We start from the raw sequence: 13461 nt of genomic DNA on the forward strand, positions 1-13461 counted from the left end.
GCAAAAAGTGAAAGAAAGGGCTACATCATCTCCAAAACTAGTGCAACCTCTTCCAAAAATAAATCATGCATTACCTCAACGTCTCAAAAAGAGAAATGAAGATGAAAAGTTCAAGAAATTCCTACTCGTGTTCAAGACACTTTCTATAAATATTCCCTTAGTGGAAGCATTGTTGGAGATGCCGGGATATGCGAAATTCATGAAGGAGTTGCTCACTATGAAGAGAAGCATGTACTTCGAAACAATTGAAGTTTCTCATAATATAGTGCAATTATGACTAGCGATATGATTACAAAGAAAAAGGATCCAGGGGCATTCACTATCCCATGTACCATTGGTATGCTTAAGTTTACCAAAGCTTTATGTGATTTGGGGGCAAGTAAAAACTTGATGTCATATGCAATCTTCAAACAACTTGGATTGGGCAAATTGAAATCCACAACAATGTGGCTTGTAATGGAGGACCGATCTATTAAACACCCCATTGGGATACTTTATGACATATTGGTAAAGGCTAATCGATTTATCTTTCCGGCTGATTTTGTTATTCCAAATTATGAAATTGATGCGGAGGTTCCTATTATTTTGGGTAGACTATTCTTGGCGACTGCAAGAGTTCTAGTGGATGTTGAAAGTGTTAAGTTAAATTTTTGGGTAAATGAAGAAGAGGTTACCTTTAATGTGTGCAAATCAATGAAGCAACCTAGTGACATTCAGGTAGTTTCAACGATTGATGTGATTGAAGAAGCAGTGGCTAGTGTGAGTGAAATGATGTTTATGGGTGAACCTCTTGAGGTTGTTCTTTCGATTTATGATGAGACCGAAGTTCAAGGGTATGATGAAGTGGTAGCTTCTCTATCAAGACTAGGTGCATATCCAAGAAACCCATTGAAGCTAGACATTGATCTAAAGAATCGAGAGAGTCCTCCCGCTAAACCATCCACGAAATAACCCCCAAACTTGAGTTGAAAGTGCTCCCTTTTCATCTTCGGTATGCGTTTTTGGGGGCGAATAATGCATTTCTCGTTATCATTGTAGCAAACTTGCTTGAGTGACAAATTAAATTGCTTCTTGAGGTGTTGAAACGTTACATAAAGGCAATAAGGTGGACACTGATATTGTAGGTATTCCACCCGGAATTCACACTCACAAAATCCAATTAGATAGCGAATGCAAGCCAAGTGTTGAGCATCAAAGAAAACTAAATCCATATATGCAAGAGGTGGTGAAGAAAGAGTTTATTCAACGGCTAGACACAGGCGTGGTGTACCCTATTGTGGATAGTAAATGGGTAAGTCTCGTACAATGTGTACCCAAGAAAGAAGGCATCACGGTGGTCCCGAATGAGAAAGGAGAACTTGTACCTATGAGGCCGGTAACCAGTTGGAGAGTATGCATAGACTATCGGAAGCTAAATTCTTGGACCGAGAAAGATCATTTTCCTATGCCATTTATGGATCAAATGCTCGATACACTTGCGGAGCGTGGATGGTACTGTTTCTTGGAAGGCTACTCTTGGTACAACCAAATCTATATTGCACCACAAGACTAAGAGAAAACCACTTCCACATGTCCTTGTGGGACTTTTGCCTTCAAGAGGATGCCCTTTGGATTGTGCAATGCTGTGACGACACTCCAACGATACATGCTTTCTATTTTTGCTGACATGGTGAAAGAATCAATGGAAGTCTTCATGAATGATTTCTTAGTTGTACGTGATTCATTTGAGACATGTTAACTCATCTTGGGCAAGTCCTTCAAGGGTGTGTGGAAACCAACTTGGTCCTCAATTGGGAGAAGTGTCATTTCATGGTCAAGGAAGGCATAGTCCTAGGTCACAAGGTGTCACAGAAGGGATTGGAGGTGGGCAAAGAAAAGATCAAGGTTATTGAGAAGTTGCCACCACCTATTTGTGTAAAAGGTGTTCAGATTTTTTCGGGTCATGCAAGGTTCTATCGAAAATTCATCAAAGAATTTTCAAAAATTGCACACCCATTGTGCAAGATAGTAGAGAAAAAGGTGAAGTTCCTTTCTGATAATTCTTGCTCAAAAGCTTTTGAATGTTTTAAAGGAAAGCTAATCTCCACTCCAGTGATCATTAGCCTGGATTGGTCCAAATTATTTGAGGTGGTGTGTGATGCAAGTGGTACCGCTCTAGCAGCCGTGTTTTTTGAGTAGCTTTTGAATTGGGTTTTAGAATTGAAGCTACATTAAATCATTGTAAGGACTTGGAGATTCATACCCAACTATGGAGAATGTAATAGGTATTAATTTCTTGCTTTATATGATATGTAGCTAAAACCCCTGTTCTTTGGTGGGTGTGACTATGTGACTAATTGTCTAATTTAGCTTATGGGTGTCAAGGATTATTGATGTTATTGTTGTTTTCAAGTGGATTTGATTTAAGCTGATGTTAAATTGATGAATTGGAATGATAATTTCAGTTCTAATTTAGTATGTTATGCTTTCTTGAGAGAGGTGTAAAGTCAAGGTTATAAATCAACATTTGTAGTGATTGGGTTATTGTGGGTTCAACTCGAGAGAGTGAATTCTATACTCGATCCTGCCTATCTAGCTCCAAAGAGTAGATAAAGTGAGGTAGTGGGCTATTTAAAGTGTTAAGCTTGTCGAGGTTCAAGAGAACTCGCTTGAACCGTAATAGTTGTTTGAGAGAAAGCTATTGCATCAAAAGTCTAGCCTACCCACTAAGATTTAGCAAACTTTAGTACTCATTGATCACCCATTTAGCGAAGTTGACAATTAATCAGTCACATCCCCAAGTACCCCTTAATTACTTGATTACCCCATGTTGTTCATAATTGTTATAGTTGCTAATTGACAAACCAATCCCCCCATCTGACATTTGTATCACCCTTTCGATTTATCTAAATGTTTTTGATAATTTATATTTCTACAACCGATTAGATCGTGTTTATAACTTCATAACTGAATTTGAACTTGTACTGCTCCCTATGGGTTTAACCACAACTCATTTGGTGGGTTTTATACTAGATTACAATCGTCTACTCCTAGTATTGGATGAGGTGTAGTTGAGCGTTTATCACCGAATCGTACCTAGAACAACAAGTAGTGGGTACAAGGATAGAAATAAACAATAAATAACACTAATAATAAGAAACGAAAGAAATAGAAGAAAAAACAAAAACTATATAAACAAAAGATCCCCCCCAGAACCTGGAAGTCACGAGTACACATTTGTCTAACAAAAATAAATGCATGTCCCAAAACAGGACTGCAACAAGTCGTCTCGAAGGCAAAAGAAAAGTTGACATATGTACAAAGGATACAGGCTAGTCTAGGACACCAAGTGCTCACCCTCGTCTCCGATATCCACAAGCTTAAAAAGACAGCATGAACGATAATCGTTGGTAGCTATTACTAGGACATGCATCAAGAAAAAGATGTATAGTATAGCGTAAGTACCAAAACAAAGGTACTCCATGTGCATCATAGGCCGACCTAGCAAGAAAGGTAAAAGCAATTTGAAAAGATAGAATCTCGACACAAATAAAGGTCACATCGGGAAAGAAATGAAGCACACGAGAATATAGAAAGTAAATCTAAGTACAACTAAGCTAAACCTAACTTGACCCCATAAGACCATAAGGTACACTCATGCGCAAGTTTAAATAAAAACCTGAACGGACCCCTATATGCCCAACAGGTACACAAAATATCTAAGACTATAATTAAAATACATCTAATCCCAAGTCCAATAAGATTCAACCAGGCCTTAAACCCGAAGTAATAGTTTCACAAAGAAGTAATGGAGCAAACCATAGAACAATAGTCTCACGCTGTAAATAACTTTCTCGAACCGTAGAATATCATCCTCAGACTGGGGATAATGACCTTGAACCAGGGATAATGACCTCGAACCGTAGCACATTGTCCTCGAACTAGAAATAATCGTACTGTCAAGCAAACTCCCAGCCCAGCTAGCAAGAGTGAAAAAAGGGCATGTTAACTATGAAGCGGATTCCAATATCAATACCAAGTCATCATGGAGTGTCGTACATCCAAAGGTATCAACAAAAGGCTCCCAGCCTTGTACGATTCACTCTCCAATCCTCACGATATCACAAATCTGCGGTAATGCATCAGAGACACATAGATGGGGAGAGAGAATAGAAGGTATAACAAGCTACACAAATGCCTAACTAAGGCTCATACTACCATAATCAAATCTGCACTTCAAGTCTACAAGGACATAGTCTTTCGGAAACATGATAAACTGCAAGGGGGAAGAGTCTAAGGCATCACTAGCCTATCCTAGACTACGGTTGAACATGCTACATAACACACATGATTATACAAGTAAATGACAAAGCATGTTGCAGCACACAAATAACCCCCAATTATCATGCTACTACAATACTAAAATATGGTCTCTAAAATAGAAAAAGAAATAACTACGTACCCACCCCCATTTCACACTAATCATCATAAATTTACACATTCATTCTTAATCAAAGAAGGAAATAAAGTTTTAGCCTACCAAAAGGCCGACCACGCATGTTCCAAGTCAAATGGCCGGAGCTTTTCCTTTCCAAACGACCTCTGAACGCTGCCACGCTATCAAAACTAGGATTACAATGTAAGTACGGTCGTTAAGACATTAAAAAATCTCTAAATGGAGACAAACCAATTTTAGAGTCAATATGAAATTGTGGGACCAGCGCCAGAATTTCCCGAATGTAATCCATCAAGAGGTCCTAAACCACACATCGAACTTGTGTTCCAAAATTGAACAAGGTTCAGGGCTCACTAACAACCAACAACAATCATGCAACAATTCACAAATAAAGGGAGGGGCAGCAGCTTGAAATAAGAATTCACCTCAAATTAAGGTCCACCAACATGCCCCGGTCACACCACAGTGAAGTCTCGATGATTGCATATGTGTAGGATTTTAATCACTCAATTCTGCCAAGAAATGACCAAGAAAACACCTTTTCAATCCTCAGAAAGACAGCAGATTGTGTTTGTCTTCATCGCGTAGCTAGAAGGAGGGTCACGATTACCCAACTCATTCTGAAAAGTCCTCTAGAAGCTAGAAGTAAATTGAGCACCCCGAACTAATATAATAGAGACCCGCACACCATGAAGATGTACCACCTCATGCATGTCGATACGGGCTAACCTCTCGGCACTGATTGAATACTAGACAAAGAAGAAGTGTGTTGATTTTGTCAATTGTTCAATGATGACCCAACTGTTGTCAACATCTCTAGAAGTATGGGGAAGTCCTGCCACAAATTCCATAATGATGTGATCCCACTTCCACTCTGGAATGGGAAATATCTAAAACTCAACATCGGGATTTAAGTGCTCGGCCTTAACCTGCTGGTAGCTAAGGTAACTGAATATATACTCAGCAATATATCTCCTTATACCACTCCACAAGTAATATTGTCTCCATCATGATGCATATTCGTGGTGCTCGGATAGACATAGTAACTAGAATCGTAAGCTTCACAAAGTATCAACTGAATGAAACCTCCAACTCTCAAGACACAAATAAGGCCTACAAACCTCAAATTCTACCTGAATCTAAGGTAACCTGACTGGTGTCACTTGTTAAGAATCAATCTCAAAGTGCCACCAAGGCCTCATCCTCAAGCTATTGGCTACAGATCTGATCAAGTAGAGAGGACTAAACTCCCACATACGCTAAGATACGCCTAGAATCTAAAACATCCAATTGTACCATATGATTAGCTAAAGACTGAATTTCCAAAGCTAAAAATATTTTAACGATGGATAAGAAGATTAGACAACCCATACTCACTGTCTTCTGACTCAAGGCTCCCGCTACTATATTCGCCTTGCCTAGATGTTAGAGAATATAGAGGTCATAGTTCTTTAGAAGCTGAATCCAGTGATGCTTCCTCGAATTAAGGAATTAAGGTCCCTTTAACTCATGATGTACTGAAGACTCTTGTTATTAGTATAGATCTCACAAAAATCTCTATACAAGTAGTGCCTCTAGATCTTAAGCATGCAAAACTACCACAATAAACTACAAATCATGGGTGGGATAGTTGTTCTTATGTAACCTAAGTTGCCTCAACATATAAGCAATAACCTATCCCCGCTCCAAAAATACACAACCCAAACCAACATCGGATGCATCACAATAGAGCGTGAAGCCCATGTTCTAAACTGAATAGTCAATATAAGAGTAGTAGTCAGTAACTCCTTAAGCTTCCAAAGTCTCAACTCAAACTGCTTAAACCACTCAAAGGCACATCAAGATGATTCAAGTGGGTCAGAGGTGTTGCAATGGTGTAGAATCCCTCCACGAACCATTTGTAGTAGCCTACCAATAGACAACATTGAACCTCAGTAACCAAAATGAGCCTGGCCCAATCATGAAATGCCTCAATCTTCTTCGGATCAACCATAGTGCCTTCCTTGGATACCACGTCCCCCAAGAATGGTACAAACTCAACCAAAACTGAAACTTTGAGAACTTGGCGTAAAGCCGCTAATCTCTAAAAATTTGGAGCATAATCCTCAAATGTTGTCTCATGATCACTCATGCACCATGAGTATACTAGCATATCATCTATGAACATGATAACGAACAAATAAAGATATGGCTTGAACATTCGCGTCATCAACTCAATGAAGGCAATAGGAGCATTAGTCAACCCAAAAGACATCGCTAGAAACTCATAGTGGCCATATCTAGTCTTAAATGTGGTCTTAGGGATGTCTGCTACCCTACTCAACTGATGGTAACCAGACCTCAGATCAATCTTCGAGAACACTATAGTACCCTGAAGCTTGTCAAAAAATCATTCATCCCACTGTTACCTTATTTAGCTTCCTCTAATAAATACACATGCGTATTGAACCATACTTCTTCTTCACAGACAGAATGGAAGCACCCCAAGGCAATACACTAGGACTGATGAATCCCTTACCTAAGAGATTAGGAAGCTAAACACTGAGCTCCTTGAGCTCTGTAGGAGCAATCTGATATGGCGTAACAGAAGTAGGTTGAGTACCCGACTCAAGCTCAAGGGGAAAGTTAATATCACACTTTTAGGGGTAAGCCATGTAGGTTAAACATATGTAGAAACTCATTGACAACTCGAACCAACTCCAGGAGGTACCTCCCAACTTAAATCACATACATAGGCCAAGTAAGACAGACATCTGCTAGTTACTAGCCTCCGAGCCTGAACTTAAGATATAACTCCAACTGGTGTGTTACTAATGGAGCCCTACCACAACACTGTGGGATTACTAGGCATGGCTAAGGTAACGGTCTTACAGAAAAAATGTAAAACCACACGGTAGGGAGTTAACTAGTACATGCCTAGAATCATATCATAATCAAGCATATCTAACAATATAATGTCTGCCCAGGTGTCACACCCTTGGATAGTAAATACGCAAGATCAAAATATATGATCCACTACTAAAGACTCACCCACGAGGGTCGACACATTCAACGGTGTTGCCATAGGCTCATAACTTATACCCATACAAGAAGCATAATACAGAGAAACATAATAATAGGAATAACCATGGTCAAATAAAGCTGAAAAGGGCTGATGGTAGAAGAGAATCTTACTTTTTATCACATCATCTAATGCCTCTGCCTCTGCCTCCGCCCTCACTGCATTGCATAGAAATGGCTTTGTCCTCCTCTACCCTAGTCATTAGTCGTACCATATGACTTGCCTCCCCCAGGTACCACCCCAAGTAACATGTTGTCCACCGCGACGATCTTGACCCTAACCTCAATCCCTAGATGGACATGCTAGTGGAGTTGGTACAGTAGGTGGAGCTTCTTATGAAGCAGAAGCAATCCGCCTACGCAAGGGAAAATATTTGGACCAATGATCAAGCTCCCACACTCAAAGCATCCAGAAGATGGCTTGCCCCTAAAAGAACAGCCACCACCTCCTGAAGCACTAGTTTGGGAGCCATGACTCTAACTAGAGCCAACCTCACTCAGGCTATATCGGTCACTTCCTAGAGCCTAGTATGAATCCTGCGTTTGTCAGCTGAACTATCCTACTGATACTGCTAACTGGGCCCATCATAGGATCCCATCTACCTAAAATTGGACCTGTTGTAGTTGCCCTCATGTCTGGCTCTCTTATCGTTTCCTCATTGGACATCACGATGGAGTTCTTCAATAGTGCAGGCATGATTAAAAACATCAAAAAAAAAGACTCGTGGAGACCATATACTGAGTCTTAATCTAAAGTTAAAGCCTTAGTCCATGAACAAAACACCAAACTCTTTCCTTCTCAATAGGTAGAATCATGGTCGGATGATGGGAGAGCTCGTGAAACCTCACCTCATACAGATATGGATCCCTGCTACAACCTGAAGAACTTATCTTGGAGGGAATCTCTGATGCTGCGAGGGATGAATCTAGTTAAGAAATCCTTAAAGAACTTGGTCTAGGTGATCGGTGGTGAACCACATGGCCTAGTCTCAATGAATGTATGCCACCTCTGTTTGGCTGGCATGTCTAGTTGATAAGTAGTGAAGTCGGCTCTTTTGGACTCTATAAAGCCTAAAGTATGTTGCCACTCATGGGAATTAGGCAGAAAATCATGGGCATCCTCACCCACAACCTAAAAAACCTTAAAGGTTTAAGCCTAAAGAACACTCTGAGCATCTTCTGCTCCTTTAGTGGCATAACTCTGGCCATAACCATGGGTTGCACATCCCCAGGTGGTACCTGGGCCCTAGGTGCCTCTATTGTAGGTTGATCCTACTGAGCTAGTGCTAGCGTAGGGGATGGGGACTACTGCATGCTCTCTGTCATTGTTAAAAAGTTGGATAATAGATACGTGAAGATATGGTGCCACAACTAGTCTGGGTGGTGTGTGAGCTAGTCCAAGCCTCAGCGGCTCTTTTGGAGCATAGCCTAGTGGAGGATTTGCTACTACTATGTACTTGGCTCTCTTTGTTAGGTTGGTGATGCACCCCTACCAGGCAAGGCATGTCAACCCCTACCCTGAGCTATTGCGTGGCACTTACAAGCCATTTTGTAAAAAGTGTGAAATAAGTGAGATTCCAAGAATCAATATGCACATGTTGCACAAAAGCGATGCAAAAAAATAAGGATTCCTAAAGACACCATGTAGCCTCCAAAAGATGGGATACGGATGTGTTCGCATCAATCCATAGGACTCTACTATGTATTAGCTATATACATAAGAGGACGGTGAACTTGGCACTCTGATTCCAACTTGTCATGACCCAGCTTCTCGAGCCATGATAATACCTACTAAAGCCCACCAGTAGGTAAGCCGACCCATAACAAGAATGACTAGTTGTGGGTACAAGGTCAGAAATAAAAAGAAAATAACACTAATAATATGAAAACACAAAAATAGAAGAAAAAAACAAAATATATATGAAAAAAGATACCCTCCCAAAACCTGGAAGTCATGAGTATAAAGTTGTCTAACAAGAATAAATACAAGTCCCAAAAGTGGACCACAACAATTTGTCTCAAAGGCAAAAGACAAATTAACATATGTATAGAAAGAGAGAGGCTGGTCCAGGATGCCAAGTGCTCACACTCATCTCTAATATCCACAAGCTTCAAAAGATGGCATGAATGATCAACGCTGGTAGCTAGTACTAGGGCCATCACACAAAAAAATGCAGAGTGTAGCATAAGTACCAAAACAAAGGTACTTAGTTGGCATCATAGGTCGATCATGCAAGAAATATTAAAAAATTTAAAAAGATAGAATATAGATGCAAACAGAGCCGACAATAGGAAATAAAGGAAGCACACGAGCATAAGGAAAGTAAATCTAAGTACAACTAAGCTAACCTAACTGAACCCTATAAGCCCATAAAGTATACTCGTGCGCAAGTTTAAATAAACACTCAAGTGGACCCCCATAAGCTCAATAGGTACACAAAATAGCTAGGACTATAAACATAAAACACCCAATCCCATGTCCAATAAGAGTCAATCGGTCCTCAAACCCCATTAATAGTATCCCAAAGAAGTAACGGCCTCGAACTGTAGAACAATAGTCTCTGGCTGGAAATAACATCTCCGAATCGTAGAACATCATCCTCGGACTGGATAAAGGCCTCAAAACTTTTCACACCAGCCTCGAACAGGAAATTTTCATAGTTTCCATACAACTCCTAGCCTTGTTAGCAAGAGTGACAAAAGGGAATGTCAACTTTCAAGATGATTCCAATATCAATACTAAGTCATTGTGGAATGCCGCCCATCCAAAGGTATCAACAAAAGGATCCAACCACTGTATGACTCACTCTCCAATCCTTGTAATAGAACAAACCTCTAGTAACGCATCAGAGATGTAGAGATGGAGAGAGATAATAGAAGGTCTAAAAAATTGTGCAAACACCTAAATTAAGCCTCATACTACCAGACTCAAGTATTCTATTCCAATCTACAAGGACCTAGTCCAGATAAAACTATGTTGAAAACATGATAACTGCTAACGGGAAGAGTCTAAGGCATCACTAGCCTATCCTAAACTAAGGTTGAACATGCTCCCGAACACATAATATATTACAAGTAAATCACATAAGATGTTACAGCACAAACAACCCCCAACTAGCATGGTACTTCCCTCGAAATAAAGTTGATCAATGCTAAAATATGATATCTAAAGTAGAAGAATAAATAACTAGGTACCCTCCCCCAATTCACACTAATCATTATGAATTTACACATTCATACTCAATCTAACAAGGAAAGGAAGTTGTAGCTGACCTGTAGGCCAAGTGCACTCACTCTAAATCACAAGGGTCAGAGCTTTTCCTTTCTAAACGGCTTTGAAACTCTACCACACTATCAAAAATAGGATGACAACATAAGTAAGGCCGTTAAGACAAGAAAAACACATAAACAAAGACGAACCAATTTTAGAGTCAAACGAGAATTGTGGGACCCATACCAAAATTTCAAGAATTGACTCTGTCAAGAGGTCCTAAACCATGCCTCAAACTTGTGTCCCAGAATTGAACACAATTTGGGGCTTAGAAAAAAACACCTACAATCATGCAACAATTCAATAATAAAGGGGGGCAGGAGATTGAAATGAGAATTCACCTCAAACGAAAGTCCACGAACATGCCTCGGTCATACCACAACGAACCCTCAAGAATTATGGAAGCATGGGACTTTGAATCACTCAGTTCCACTAAGAAATTCCTCAAAAAATACCTTTTCAATCCTCACATAGACAGTTGATCACGTCTGTATTTATGAATAAAGACAAACCTTAGATCTTCATCGCAGTCGCGAGAAGGAGGGTCATGATTGTGACTCATTAAGAGTTGACCATTGCGATTGTGGAGACCCTTCTTTGCAGTGGCGATGGCAACCAAATGTCAACCCTTCATCATGATCATGGCAATGGATCACACAGTCGTAAAGCACAAAGGTCCAGGCCTTCACGAACCCGACCAAGGGGCACGTTATTAATGAAAGAGGCTAATTACCCTTTGAATTGTGTTAATTTTAGATATTTGCTCCTAGGAAGAAAAATGATGCACAGAAAAGGAAAAGGAGTTGAACTGCCAAAAATTGAGCCCTAGATATCACACCTGCGGAGGAGGAATCACTTTTGAAAAAGTTCAACTCAAAGTCAATGGTCAGCGACCACGTGAGCATCGCTTTTGCGAACTGGCCAAAATTGGCACACTTTTCTTAAGCAATGGGATTATCGCTTTTGCGATGTTCACTTTTGTGAACTCCCATTCTCTTTTGCAAAGTCCCATTCACTTTTGCAAGGTCTGCCCAGTAGGTCAAGGGAAAAATGGAAATTTTCAGGCATTGGATCAAGCTTCACAAAAAGGGGGCTGGAGATAAACATGGGGAGAATCTGAAAATTTAGAGCAAAACTTAACTTCTTATATTAGAGTTGATTTTTTATTGTTCATAATTTTGGGTTGCGGATTTGAATGTAAGTTTCCTCATTATTCATCTTTTTCTTTAAAGATTGTGATTCTAATGCTAATATTGTTTATCATATCTTCTTTCCCTTGCTTTGTATTGCATTAATTGTGGGTGTAATTGCTAGTTGAGATTGGGGTTTTGCTCTAGAAATAGACAAATCCTTTGGGTTTTTGATTCCTCATTCCATAGGTTATGTATTTGATTCCATCCTTAAAATTTATGAATTGGGTTAAATCTAATTTTCATATTTGAATTTATGAGTTAAGAGTGTACAATCAATTCTAGCATCTAATCTTTGTGGGTTGCTTGAAAATGGAATCCTTGAAGTGGAAAATTAGATAAATAATCGCATATTATCTTTGAATCTTGAATTTGAGACCGAAAGGAGAGAATTTAGGTTTTCATTGTTGAGTACAAGGCTTGCTTCAAAGACAGGTCTAAGTTAAGGTATTAGGTTATTTTGTTGAATTACATTATTGAGAGTGAAAGGAGATGTCATGAAATAATCCTTTGAGACCGAAAGGAGATTAGGATTAACCTATGATGACTTAGCTTACCCACGAGTGAATGAGCATTTGTTGAAATTGCAATGGATCATTGGGTGAGAGTAGAAAGTCTAAATTTCCCAGTTCTTGATTATTCATTGCTTGATTTGTTCTTTTCCCAAAGCGTTCATTTGGGTACCAAATCATTATCATAATTTGGCAATTGTGTATTGTTGTGTTTAGATTTAAGCTTGTAGCTATTAGTTATCTATCTTTTTAATCACCTTCAAATTGTTCTATGTGGGATTAGACCTTGACTCTTAGTTGGGTATTTTTTTGATGATGACCGCTTACTCTTTTAAATATTTTTGGAGAGTAATTTTAGCATTATAAAAAATGGTGCTGGTGTCGGGGAATAATTAGGCGTATTGAATTCATTTAGGATTCTATGGCTTCTTGTGATAAAGAAATGCTTGGGGGTTGCAATCCCTATGTTGATGACCCATGGCCTTGTTGTGAAGAAACGGGTGTAGTGAGTCAATCTTGGCTCATGAGCTTGGCCCAAAGGCTTGAAGATAGTGAGAAGCAAGCACCTACATCTAGTGTCTCAATTGTGGGATTAATTTTGCACCTTAATTAGTGTTTTGAGATGATCCGACTTGGGTTTGGAATTGATACTCTGGAGGCCAATGTGTGATCAAGAATGGGAGCATGTGTTGCTCCTCTCCAAAAGGTCATTAAGGATGAAATAGAGTTGGAGTCTCAAAAAGAAGGGGTTATGTTTAACATGGATGAAATCTTGGGCATTTGCACCTAAACTAATCTAATAAAACTTAAAGATGACAAAATCAAAGAAATGATACTAGAGTTGCAAGAAAAATCCAAAAGGATCATACATGGCAACTTTAGTTCTTTTGAAAGTGAGAGTGTCACTCACTTGAAGGCCAAGAATTATGAAGCTCAAGGTTCACATCGCCTAGTGATCCTTTCACTCATTCCCAATAATCCAAAACAAAAGGA

At 39.5% G+C, this 13461-nt stretch overlaps 1 protein-coding gene across 1 annotated transcript; it reads left to right on the top strand.

Annotated features, from left to right (window-relative positions):
* The first annotated feature begins 273 nt into the window (after positions 1 to 273).
* On the top strand, positions 274 to 951 carry LOC125812788 (uncharacterized). Its single transcript, XM_049492257.1, has one exon. The coding sequence runs from the start codon at positions 274 to 276 to the stop codon at positions 949 to 951; it is 678 nt and encodes a 225-aa protein (XP_049348214.1).
* Positions 952 to 13461: the final 12510 nt, after the last annotated feature.

Source organism: Solanum verrucosum, unplaced genomic scaffold (assembly GCF_900185275.1).
Source record: "Solanum verrucosum unplaced genomic scaffold, falcon-dt-bn FXZP01000046.1, whole genome shotgun sequence".
NCBI lineage: Eukaryota > Viridiplantae > Streptophyta > Magnoliopsida > Solanales > Solanaceae > Solanum > Solanum verrucosum.

What these genes read in the sequence shown, in the direction of transcription:
- LOC125812788 (XM_049492257.1), top strand. Translation starts at nt 274, where the DNA reads ATGACTAGCGATATGATTACAAAGAAAAAGGATCCAGGGGCATTCACT.